Genomic DNA, 13,640 nt, shown 5'->3' on the forward strand with positions numbered 1-13,640 from the left:
AACAAAAAGCTTTTTTTTTCTTTAATTAATTTGCAAGTATGTGCAAGCTAAAGGTAGTGAGCTCTTTTTGCAAAATATGCAGTAAAATTTTTTTTTTTTCTTTTTTTGTGATATTGAAAAACTGTCTTAAGACATTAAAATGTATAAATAGAACAACAACTTTGGCAAAAAATCACAAAAAATCTACAGTATTTATAACTACATACAAAACACAACAGCAAAGAAAAAATATCAGGTAATGCATCTTCAGAGCTTTGCTGCCTCTTTGACTAATAATTTTTAAGAACACTTCCCAGATAATGATAGCAAAATTTTATTTTTTGTCATAAAACAGAAGCCATGGTTTTGATTGGAAACCCCCAAACTGGTGTTTCAGCACTCCAAAGCAATTCCCTGTGGTGGGCAGGGGTGGAAGGAACTGGGAGGGTCGGCTGATACAGGGAGGATGCCAGTGGGAGATTGGGAGATTTTGGGAGGGGAGGGTGCAAACACCCCTGGGACTGGCCCCAGCAGGGCAGGGGGGCCACGCTGGGACCCCCAGGGATGGCCCAGCCTGAGCCCCCCGTGCCAAGCACAAAGGGCAGAGCCCAGGTGAGGCTGGGACTGGGGAAGGGGAGATGAGAGATCCCCCCCAAAAAAGGGGGCTGTGCTCACCTCCTGCTGCAGGGCTGGCATTGCACCTGCAGGCACTGGGTTTGCACTTCCAGAGGAAATATTTTTTGATATTTCCATCTTTACTTGTCCTTCCACCAGTTTTTTTCCATGAAAAGTTGGAGCCTAAGGTCCCCTTTCAACCTGGTGTTCTGAGATGAACTTTTCCTGTTGTATTATTTACACAATTTTTCAGCCTGATATTAAAGGCAGAAGTTACTAATCCCACCCTTCATCCTGCCCTCATAATCCAAAAATATCAGCTTTCTAGGGAGTGATATCCATTTAATCAGAATATTAAAAATGAATCATATTAGCAAGTCACCACTGGATAAACAACATATATGAGCCGACCCTTAATTCAATGGCCATAATTCTTCTATGAAAAACTAACTGGCACTTCTATTCTGTCCCATACAGACTTGTATGCAAATGACACCACTTTATTCTTCTTTACACAGCTTTAAAAAAAAAAAAAATAAATTCATAAATTAAAAATGTGGAGTTCCGTCTCTAGTGTCCCTCGTGTAATTGTATGATTTATAAAAGACAAATGGTGTTGAGTTAAATCAAGCCTTAAAAAAAACCCAGAAAAAAAACAGAAGGAAATAAAAGCAAGCCCCCTCCCCCCACACCCCCCCCCAAAAAAAAAAAAAAAAAGTGGATTTTTTTAATCAACATACAATAAATATATCTCCCAGTTATTTGGGATGGACAACTCGAATCAACACCTTGCAATTGTGGATTGCTAATTTCAGTATTTGCAAGGATGGTGATTTTTGTTCTGTTTAAAAATCTGCAGTTATTGTAAGATCCTTCTTTATTTCTTTTTTATTTTTAAAAAGGCCTGAGTAAAAAGTTCCACTCTGGGACTTGTATCAGATTCTCTCTGAAGCAGAATTCAACCTCTTCATTAATAAAATTCTTCAAGGCAATTCTTTCACATGGGGGGAACAATCATGCCAGATATAGCTGTTGGAAGGAAAGGGAGGGGAGAGAGAGAGAGAAAAAAAGTTAATTTTCTGCATTATTAAGCAACTTTTAAAATCCTCAGAGCTTTAAACATTTACAAGTAATGTAGTCAGATGTACTTTGAGTTAAATTTATATGTATCACTCATAAGAGACAACTATGTACACAAAAATCAGGAGAAGTTTCCTTCTGACTGGAAAATGATACAAATTGCAAGTGACTTTGCTGAAATTACTGATTTTCTTGTAGAAAAAGTGTCCTTCCTCAATATCAGCATCAGACCCCAACTTATTTTTCTGCCTTTAGTTTCAAAATCCCCAAATGCTGATGAAGCTCTGACTGGACCCAGCCATTGCCACACATTCTGTTACTTTTTAAAAGCAAAGCAGGTGTTTGCACCAAATGATGGAAAACAGCTGGAGTCCCACTGGAGGAAATTCCCTGCAGTGGCACCCTGGTCACTGCCCTGTGCCAGTCCCCCAAAGGTCAGTGCTCACCCCTGGGATGATGAATGCATTTCCAGGTGCTCAGAAAAGGATTTAAACTCCCAAATCCAATTTTGGAATTGAAATATGTGCTTAACTGCTGGGTAAGCAGGCCAGCATCTTTCTTATTCCACTTGTAGCAGACATCACCAACTGCACCAAGTGAGTCACAGGTGAAGGTTAATTTAGGATGTTTTCTCTTTTGCTGGCTAAGTTGAATCTTCAGCATTTCTTTATTATGTTTCCTATCTGATTTTCTATGAAACCACCACATCTCTTAGCACATCTCTCATTTATGAGAAGTCAACAGGGACAGTTCTGCACATAAGTTGACCTCAGCTCCATCTCCCTCTATTCACAGAGGACTCAGATCAGGCATCCCAAATGTCCCAGTGACACTGTGAGCAGGCACATCATTACAGGGGGTAGTCATGGAAGTTTATGATGGAAACTGTAAAAACAACGAGTCTCTAAAATGCCAGTTGTACATTTATTTGCCAAAAGGTGGAAAACAGATTTGCATTCAGGTTGGTGGCACTCCCCATGTGCACATGATTTAAATGCTGCCTGCCATTCCAGACATCTGGACATGTAATTTCTTAAGGAAGGACTCAACCCCGTGACTGGTGCTGATTCATTGTGCTTTAATTACAGCTGCAATTATTTGATAAGAACAGAGCCAAAGTAAAAGACTCACAGATTTGGGGTTGGAGGGGGAGAGGAGGGAAATGTTTTCTCCACAAACACCACCATATGTGCAAGAATTACAAGTCTAATCAGCAAGGGGAGAATAGCTCGAGTAAACTGCACTGATTAAATGAAATAAAATGTGGGGAGAAGGAGGGAATGCAAAACACATCCAACATGTTTGCAACAGGCCACCCTCAGAGGTGGCACACTGCAACAGCATTTCAATTATTGGAATTTATCGTGTGGAATCACTGTACTGATTGTGTCCCACCCCACCAGGGTTCTTCAAGGAGCTGAGAGTGAGGATAAAAGGGATAGAAAGTGAGTTAAGTTGCTTTAAGTCCTACAGGAAGACAGGTGAGAAGCATAGAGGACACTTTAGGACAAGGTGTTACTTTCCTTTAGAAAAAGTATCTTTTCTTTAGAAAATGTCAAGGTACTAATCCAACACTCAGTCTGAAAGATTCATCAGAAGCAAATCAATTTCACCAATAATTGGTCAAGAACTGTGTCTCTTGGGACAGGACAGCTGTCTACCCTGGGCAGGAGCCCAAAAAAGGTGAGATAATTGCAATTCCTCCCTTCATGATTTAGACATTTCCCTGTGGTTACAGATCAGCCACGCACCTTTTGCTGTTGGAAACAAATGGCACAGAGGCAGATCTTAGCTCCTTTTTTCAAAGCATTATTGTTTTTGAAGAGCTCTGAAATTCTGAATTAAATTACAAGGCAAATGATATCTTTTCTGCCTAAAAGCTTTGATATTTCCATTCTTTCCAAGTCTTCATTTAGATCACTCCACTTTTATTCCATAAGTGCTACATCTAGTCATGCAAATTCTCCCAGCTGTAGCCTGTTATTGATCCTGAAAACAGAGATATCAGTGGGAAACAGTGTAGGTATGAGATCACACCACCTCTAAAAAGGGAGGGCAGAGAATAGAAAAGCTCCCACCAATGGCTTTTATTTCTTCTATCATATACTAATTTGTATTTGCTGCCAGCAAATTACAGAAATAATGTATTTGGGGTTTTACAAAATTGCATGGCAAAGAGAACAGCAGATAAGCCTGGCTGCTGTTTTAGTGAGTTCTGCTGATATCTAAGCTACATAAGGAAAGCTTGATTGCTTTCTGATGTATCCAGAAGCCCAAGAGAGATAAGACAGCCTCCTTACACATGGTTGTTTATTTAAGCATTAAGGCACAACAGGCAGTGCATCTCTGAGTGATTATTACAAGCCTCAGGTGGTGTCAGGAGGCACAGGACCAAAGGCTGTGTGTCTTTAACTCACCAAGAAGTTCAGTGATGACCTAGAAATGAACCATCTCTTGGTGTCTCATTCCTATTATGAAAAGTGAATTGCTAAACAAAAATTAGGGGAAATGCTCAGATCTGTGTGGTTTCTGGGCATTGCAGATGTGGAGGTGACATAATGAGGAGCAATCAGACAGCTCCAGTTGTGTCCATCTTGGCTCATTCCATAATTGCTTTTCATAACTGGGGACATGGAATCTGAGAATTCTGTGTTTTGTGAAAGGAGAAACAGTGCTTGAAAAAGCTTTCTGCTGTTACTTGTTTCTTCTCTTCATCCACAACAATAAGATGGGACAAGGTGAAGAGAGTTAAAAAACATTAACGTGTTCAAAAGCTTATTTTTTTTTTTCAGATGGGAAATATTGTTAGCTGTTGCTTTTAAAACTTTAAGCACGTCAGCACTGCCAATTCTTTTAAATGTTCAAAACCAAATCCCCTAAATGTTGTAGTTTACTTGAAAATTTCTTTTTGTCTTATTCCCAACACAGTTCGTATTTCTAACAAAGTCCTAACTGCAGGTACCCAAGTTCTGCTTATTGGTTCCTAGTAAATTTACAGTTTCTGCACAGTTTTTTTTGTGTGTGTGCACATTGAAGGATTCCTCCTCCCAGTCCACCAGTGTAGCATGCACTGAGGACAATGCTTTCCTTCAGGCACAATAGATCCAAGCTTTTATGAATGAATTCCTTCCATTCTGCTTGCATATAGATTTTTTTTTTTTGGCTGCTAATGGTGCTATCAGCATTTTATCTTCAAGCTCAGTGCTCCTCTTTCCAGAGGCTGAGTGACACTTGGAGTTTGTGCAACCATCCTGCCCTGCACACCTCCATCTGAACCTGGCTTTAAAAAGGACAGACTTCATTCCCCACCCAATACCCTTTGGATAATTTGCACAGGCTCATGGAAAGGAAACAAATCTCAGGTCTGGAGGAAGCACAATGCACACCATGAAATATTTCCCACCTCTGGCAGCTGGAGGCAGCTGGCTGCATCTGCTTAAGGAAACCCCTGCATCTAAGTGAGCATGAAAATGCCTCTCTCAGCACAGTGATGTGCAGTGAGGGAATCACTCAGGGAGGTTTAGGCACAGTGCTGTAAAACAGACTCAGCCAAACAATGAGATGGGCAGTGCTGGGCTTTAAACACTCTCAGTTTGACAAGCTTTTGTCTGTCACTGCCTCGCCTGCACCAACCCTTCAAATGGATTTAGATACTAATGCTGGGGAACTTGTAATGAGAGGGGAAAGGATGCAGAAAAGGAGCAGCCCCTTGATACCAACAGTTCAATAGGCTTTCCAAAAGGCCCTGCACCATTTCTGGAATTAATTGGCACAGGAGTACATTAATCAGTGGAAACTAATGTTTGCCCTGGTGTGAGTCAAAGTGGAAAGCGCTGCTGTTAGTTTGTAATGCATCTCCTGTTTATGAAAGGCAAGGTTTGTGCCAAGCTCTGCAGCAGCCTGTCTGCTCTCAGTAGGATTTCTGCACGAGTGTACTGTGACAAAGGACAAAAAGGAAGGGAAGATTGAGTGACGTACTTCAGGAGAAGGCCAGCCCCTGGAGAGACCCTGCAGTGGAGTACTTGCTAGAGTCCACAAAAGACTGGTCTGATAAAGGACGACAACAGGGAATAAGAGAGGAAAGAAAGAAAAAGGATGGTATTAGTAAGCTGAAATATTACTTGTGTTTATCAAAACAGTAGGACTGTCTTTAAAAGACACAGCCTCTCAGTTCAGCAGTATTAGTTGGGTTAGAGATAGGGTGGTGGCCAAACACCTGCAGGGCACAAAGTGGGCTGGGGGTGCAGTCCAGTTACTCTCTACAGGAGGAAACTTTAGGACAGAGCCCCCCAGGGATCCCCCACTGCCTTCTCTCCCCTGGGGCAGCTCGGGGCTGACACTTGGGAGCAGCCTCCTCGTGTGCAGGCTGGCTGCACCATTGCACCTACCTTGCAGGCTGTTGCCATTGGTGCTGGTGCAGGTGGGAGGGGGGGAGGTCTGGGGTCTCACGACGGGCGCGAACGCGCTCTTCTGCTTCACCGCTGAGACCATGTTGGCTGGTGAGAAGGAGAAGATCCCGGAGGAGCTGCTACAGTTGGAGGGGAGGCTAGTGGAGGAGGCCATTGTTGGACTTGATGGCACAACTAGAGGGAAACAAGACCCCCAAAATGCATTCCTTAGCACTCAATAATAACAGGCTGCAGGAACAAGAGGATTCTGATTCTCGCGTGCTATTGATTTTTTTAGGGCTGAACTGAGTGTTCAAAATGCAAATGTGCTACGTAGGAAGTTCAGCCTTTAAACACAGATATTTCTAAACCATTATTTTGCAATGTAGTACAATAAATATGTTTTGTTCATGTATTTACCATCAAGCTTTTAAACAAATTTCTTTTTGTGAAAATAAAGCTGACCACTTTAATATTCAGAAGGCACTGAATATTCACTAATATTCAGAAGGCACAGAAGGCACCGTTTCCCCTCTTATCCAACAACAGCAACAAAAAAAAAGAAAGGACCAAAAGTGACATCCCATACTTCCATTCTTTGTCCTGTTTAGAAACTGCTTAGATACACAAGGGGGCTGTGAATAATTACATATTATAGAGTAAAATTCTGATCATCTGAGCTTTGAATTATTATTTTATTTGCTTTTATGTAGATAAAAATCACCCTATTTAAGTTCTTATTTGAGAATCTGATATCATATTTGTTAACACTGAGGAAATCAATTAATGGAAATTAAATGTTCAAAGTTTCACAGTCTGACAGATACAATCTTAGTCTGAAGTCACTCTGTGTCTGGAAGTACTTGCTAAGGGAGAGCAATCAAAGCACCTAAATTGAATTGCTACTATACAGCAATTAGTTTATTGATTTAATTAAGAATGCCACCTTTTAATTTTCAGGTCATGATTGAAGCATTTTCTGATTCAATGGATTAGACATTAGCAGAATGACAGATCAACCAAGAAAACCTCCCAAAATATAAATAGAATAGAGAACCAGGGCTAGGAAGTGAAGTGCTATTCTAAAGAGGACTTCGTTCATAAATATGAAATAATACACTGCCACAGTATTTTAAATGCATTACTGGCATCTGCTTCCAAGAGGAGATGTCTCATCAATCATGTTATATTATGAATTCAGAGTGTGCAGATTCTGTGACAGTAAATCCAACTTAATAAGTAGGGTACTTTGTAACATTACATGTTACATTATTATTAGAGTACAAAAATAATCACTGGTTAGCAATTCCCAGGTTATAAGCACTAGTTATGTGGGTAAATAATTTGTTCTAAATTTGCAGCAGAGAAGAAGACTTGGATTTAATTATTTTATTCAGAGTTCCTATCCTCTTTTTTTTATTCTGATGCAATTCAAAACAATTCATTGCTGCTGTTATACAATTAACTTCAGATTTGCTGTGTAAACCTTGGTACCTTCAGCAGTTGGTCTGTCCTGTCCATGCTACAGTCCCAGCCTATAAATCTATTTATACATCCAGACCTTCCATCCTGATTCTGCTGTCAGCTTTCTACAGATGTCAGTGGAATCCTTTATGCCTCGTGAGCAATGTCAGAGGAATTGGGCAGGTCCTGCTCATTTAATTTCTCATGTGACCAGGGACTACTGAGCTCAGCTGCAGAAGAGGCCTTTACCAATAGAAATGTATTTATATTTAAACAGCTTACTAAACCTTTAATATCAAAATGCAGAAAGTTAGTCCTTCACATAAATATTTCCATGACTGGGACTGTAGACCATAAGCTCTTCACGCCAAGGGATGTATGATTTGTATGACTCACATTTTTGTGGCATTCACTGTACTAACACTAAAATGCAAAATCTAAGAGCCTTTGTCATATTTTACTGGCTCAGTGAAGTCAAAGTAATGTACTTAAAAAGCAAGTGGAATATAAACAATCAAGCTTAGGCACAGTAATTTGTAACCTTTATAAAGATTATCAACATATTATTTGCTCAGAAGATGAGGGCAGTGTTTCTTATTAGAGAATAAGGTATATTATGAAACTATTAGACTAAACCATGAGAGGCTACTCTTTGTAAGCACTTTTAAGACTCCCCCCCCAAAAAATTAATAATAATTAATAATAGTAATATGAAAACAGAAAGGAGAATTTCTGGCAACACTAAGGTCTTCAGAGAGCATCAAAGATCAGTGCCTTGGAGAGAAAAGACCAAGTTTTATTTCAAGTGCTCAAAATAGAAGATAAATACTGAGCCTCAGAGAAAATCTACTGCCTCCTAATGAAAATGTGCAAAATACAGGAAAGACATAAAATACTCACTGGCATAGGGAGAATTGGCAGCAGATCCATTCAGGAAGGTTGGAGAACCACCTAAGTTTGACATTCCAGCGTTGCCATAGCCATTCATGCTTGTTGTGACAGAGTTGTAGTTTGTCTGCTGCGGGGTGGTGCTTGGCACGTAGCCATGAGGTGACACACTGCTGGAGTTGCGAGTGAAACCTGGTGTGGGGAAGGACAGAAATTGGAATTAGCCCCACAACAGCTTCCTGAACAAAGCAAAGGGGGAGCTCAGCCAGGCAGGGAGTACAAAAGGGACAGGACAGCACTGCCAGGTACCCAAACTGGGACCCCTCCCTGCTGCTGGAGGAGGGAGGATGGAGCATCCAGAGCTCCCCAGGCAACCCATGGATGCCCTGGAGCAAAGATCAGCACAGGGTGTTGGAGGAACACTCACTCTGAAAGGGCTGCTTGTAGGAAAAGGAGTAAACATGACCTACATTTCCAGAGTGAGAGTCCAGAGCCACTCAAGGTATGTTAAAAGGTTGCTGTTAACTCCTTTCTGATGTCACTGTCACTTAGCACACCTCAGATGCTCTCAGGAAATGTAGTGTGTTTCTCCAGCTTGTGGGATATCCTTTGTCTTTTTTGACCAACATCATTATGTTGGTGGGAAATGAGCATCAAATTTGACAGCAAGTTAAAATTTGAATCTTTACCTAATTCTGGAAATGAGGTTTTAGGAAACTCATATCCAAATATTTATAAGGAAAGATTTGTTTCTAGAAGCACAGAAATACAAAATATGCATCTTCACTCCTAGAAGAAAAAATGCCAATTTTTCTTCCTAACATACAGCGTAAAATACTTCAATCTAAAAATAAGTTTTTATTTTTTCAGAGTAATGCAAAAAAAAAAAAATTCTGCTCTTCTAGAAAAGAGTCGAGTCTTATCCTAACACTTTCTCATTCCAAAATATTTTTAAGTTGGATAATATATAGAGCTGAGCAAAGGAGAGGGTAAAATGCAAAGGGCTTTTACAAAAATATTCTTCACCTATTTTTTTTATTTTTAACTGTGAGAGTTAAACCCATACTCATTTTATACCAAAAGAAAAACACTTTATTTTAAAAATTGAACAAGCTCTGAAAACATTTTTCAAATTTTAAAATATTTGTATTCTTTGCTAGTTGTAAAATTTATGAGTCTCAAACTCTGAAAAAACCAGTTTCAAATACTCTCTCTCTTGCAAAACAAGCCCAAATTAAATAGATAAACATTCAAGGGATACCTTCATGTTATAAAGAAGTGCTACAGACTGAGAGATCATCCACGCTCAGGAAAATATATCAGCAAGTACTTAATGTTAAGTACATGCTGAAGCCGATTAAAATTAGTGGGATTTGAGCACAAACACAATATTACTCTGGCCAGAATAAAAAGCTATTTGGGGATGTGCAGAAGTGCTTTTCCTCAGTTAGGGCAGCCCCATCCTTCATCATTCCAGGGGTGTCCTGAGCCATCCCTCTGCCGCTGCCCTGCACTACTCCCATCAGAAAAGATCCACAGAGAGGGGGAGATGAGTCTTCTCCTGACCCTGGTTGGTGGCTTGGGAGGCCTCAGAGACATTGACAGCGAGCTGGCCACTGAAGGAATTGACTCCCATCATTCCTGCATGGACAGAGGTGTTGGCGAGGGCGGGGAGCTGGTTGTGGTTGCGGGGGACGCTGTAGAGCGCTTCGGCGATGTCTGCTGCTCTTTTCAGGATTATTTCCTGCAGGAAAGGGGAAAAAAAAACATAGAGGAGTTACCAAAGAGAGTCTGACAAGGCTTACAGAATCAAATGAAACGGTTCCCTGTCGAAAGGATAAAAGGAGATGGTTTTCTTTCTAAACCAGATGGCTGACAGGGAGCTCATGCTTATAGGATCTTCCTGGTAAATCCTGACAGCTGTGGTAAGGGAGTTGGAAATTTCAGTCCCAGTGGCCACACCTTGTATAAAATGACCAGCCTGGACTGGCTCCACCTTAGAGCTCTCTCTAGAAGAGGGAAAAGTCACTGGTGGCAAGACATAATGTACAATATCATTCATGTTATAGAGGATCTGGTGAAAGGGGGCAGATGCCTTCACGGTGATTTTACAAACACTAAATTCACACCCTTTAAAAAAGAAAACAAGCAAACTAAGCCCCCAGATATAGCATTGCCCTCTACATTTATTCTTGTCTCCCACTATAGCATCATATCCCTTTAGCCCCTGGTCTATCTATACATCTAAGAAATAGCCATGATATAGAATTGCTGAAGTAGAATGCATTTACCTGGTTATTATGTGGCATACCATAGAGTGCTTCTACTAAATCAGCAGCCCTCTTAAGTATTACTTCCTGTCAATATAAAAACAGAAGCATTGTGCTGAGTTCAATAAACTCCTTGTGGGGAAAACAAATATTAGAATCCTGTATTGTCTTCTATTAGGTACATCGTGTTGTGTAGTGGTTTTTTCTTCTTTTTTTCCTCCCACCAGGTAAACCTTAATTGTAACAACTCTCAGCAACCACTGAATGGTGTTAAATCACTGGTTCATCCTATTCACACACACGCTTAATCAAGTCAAAAGGTGAGAATCATTGGTGCTGCAAAATAAAATACATCACTCAATTGTCTCTACCATCTGCACTATAAACCACTCATGGGTTTATTGCAGAATACAATCCCGAGGTCATTTACTAGATTACTGCAATCAATGTCATTCAGAGAATGTTATGAATCCCTTCAATGTGTTTATTTTATCCTTAATTGCATGCTGCAGGAATTGTGACCTTACCCAGCAGGCCACATTCAGAGGATACCCAATCAGTCCTGTGCTACTGGTAATGCAACCCTTTGGCTTCTCCAGTTTGTGTCCTGGTCCAAGGGGTCAGGGCAGGATCCACATGTATGGAATGATGCCCAAGAGGAAAACACATGCAGTGTGAGAGAAAAACAGCCCAGGACCATGCAGTGTTTCCTGGAAAAATTCCCTGCATGGACAGCAGACTTTTAAACAGTCTGAGATTCAGTTCTCCATTTTGGACAATTTTTTCCCCTCCATTTTCTTATTTGCTCCTTTTCATTTAATATTTCGTAGGGTATTTTCTACAGATATTCAAGCAACAATAGCATTTCCTGTGTTCTTTTATTTTACAGCATCCTGATGATAATCCTTATAGAAAATACAAAAACGCATTGCAGAACTGACCCAGAAGAATGTTTTTTTCCTTATTATTTCATGGCATCTTTCAAAGCAGATTCCCAAATGCCCAATCAAAACCAGTCAAGAACACCCTTTGAGTAAAACAATGCATTTTTGTAGTTCCCAGCCCCTAAGTACTGCTCTAAGATTCTAACATGATGTTATTCACCATGGCATATTTCTGCAAGTTGCTTACAAAAATAGTACCAGTTCTAAGCATTTTACAGTTTTCTACAAAGTTAAACTTTTAAACTTAAAATATTTTACACAATAGCCATATTTTATACCAAAAAGAAACAGTAATGCTCAATTTTCATATACTGTAGACTCTGATCAGAAAATAGAGATATAATTGCGTTCATTTTGCTGTCACCATAACCTCTTCAAAAATCCTTGAACAACTCTTCAAATGACAAGCTTTTAGATGCATATTAGCATTTTTTTCAATTTTAAATTCTCTATAATATAAGATAAAATAGTTGTCATACTGCAGTAACTACTTATGACATATATAATGTCCTAAATTCAAAAATGAGATGGAGGATTTTTGTTCTCCCAGTAAACATTTAGGCTTGCCTTCTGCTGCACACACCCCTGTCTCAGAACACACATTTAAATTATTTTCCACATATGAAGTGAGATGTAATACATAATTGATGGATTTTTAAATCACCATATTTGAAACAGATTCTTAGGAGTTAAGTTGCTGCAGCCTTTTTCTGTTGGTGGGTTTTGTTTGTTTTGTTTGTTTGTTTGATTTTTAAGATTGGGGTTGGTTTTCTGATGCAATTGTTGGCTGGGGGTGGTGTTTTTGTTTTGTGTTTTTTGTTTTTTGGCCACAGCAGTGAGCAGTATAATCACAGACAGACAGACAGACACAAACAGCATCCAGGTACAAACAATCCTCGTTCATCACAACACTGAGGTGCTCTTTTTGCCTCATACTGAAGATACAAACTAGAGAAGAACAGAGACATTACTGGAAAAATGTTCCCTTTTGCAGTCCATTATTTTAGATGGAAAATTACTGCACAGGTGTTTGACTTTGCAAACCAGGATTTATTTCACTTCAGTAGAAATTGTTTGCAGTATATATTTCACTGATGGAAAATTAGAATGTGATACAGAGCCCACAAACTGCTTTGGTATATTGTTAACCTAAGCTGTCATTATGCCAAATTACTAAAAAAAAGAAAGTTTAAATAGTCATTTCTGTTCTACCTGACTAATCATAGTTATTTATATAATGCTGAGCTAAAAACCTTAGAGTGCATCTAAAAAGAGATTGAAAACGTGTTAAAAAATGAGGTAATTACATAGAATCTTACAGCTGCTCTCCCTCATATCAAATATATTTCAGTTCTTAAACAGTGGAAGTTCTTTGATGCCTTATCATATTGCATGTAAATAAAACTAATTGTCATGATGGTTTATTGAAACACTCTTGACAAGTAGCATTCAATTTTCTTAGCTAGTCAATGGTTCTATTTTTTTCCAACATTTTCAGAGTCTATAAATCTGAGTTTCATAGTTTCTCAAACACTATTTTCACACTAAAAAAGCATTTCTTGTTTATGACATTTTCAGATCATACAAAGTAGATGTTACAGAAAAACCCTCCTGTGTCAGACAGTGGTAGCTTCTATTCCAGAGCTGACGGTGCTTCTTATAGACACAAACCAGCTTTAAAAATACACAATAAAATGCTGCTAGAGACAGGCTCAAGATATTAACTTCTTGTTTTCTGCATCCTAAACCTTTCACAGCTCTGCCTAAATTACAACAGAAGCTGCTCCACATACAAAGGGGCCCCCCAAGTCCTCTATGAGTTAGAGCAGCAGACCTTGCAAGGTGCTTGGATTGCGGTGACCAGAAAATTGTTCTCACCTCCGTGTCATTACGCTCACAGTGAAGCAGCCCCCGAGCATGTTTGTGTTGGGGATCTAATATATTGCCTTTCAATCAGAGCTGAGAGCCACTGAACACATAGACAGAACATGACGAGCAGGTCAGGAAAGCAA

At 39.7% G+C, this 13,640-nt stretch overlaps 1 protein-coding gene across 8 annotated transcripts in view; it reads right to left on the reverse strand.

Annotated features, from left to right (window-relative positions):
• Positions 1–1,120: 1,120 nt before the first annotated feature.
• Positions 1,121–13,640, reverse strand: part of EBF1 (EBF transcription factor 1) — a 262,099-nt gene continuing 249,579 nt past the window's right edge. For 5 of the 8 annotated variants that reach the window (XM_079319450.1, XM_079319449.1, XM_079319447.1 and 2 more), the window contains exons 12-16: positions 10,706–10,771; positions 9,981–10,158; positions 8,427–8,606; positions 6,063–6,257; positions 1,121–1,623 (exon numbers count right to left, since the gene is read on the reverse strand). In XM_079319450.1, coding sequence (XP_079175576.1) covers positions 1,592–1,623; positions 6,063–6,257; positions 8,427–8,606; positions 9,981–10,158; positions 10,706–10,771 — 651 coding nt within the window. In that variant the 3' untranslated portion in view covers positions 1,121–1,591. The other 3 variants (XM_079319454.1, XM_079319453.1, XM_079319452.1) reach the window with 1 other exon arrangement.

Source organism: Erithacus rubecula (assembly GCF_903797595.1).
Source record: "Erithacus rubecula genome assembly, chromosome: 16".
NCBI classification, from domain to species: Eukaryota; Metazoa; Chordata; class Aves; order Passeriformes; family Muscicapidae; genus Erithacus; species Erithacus rubecula.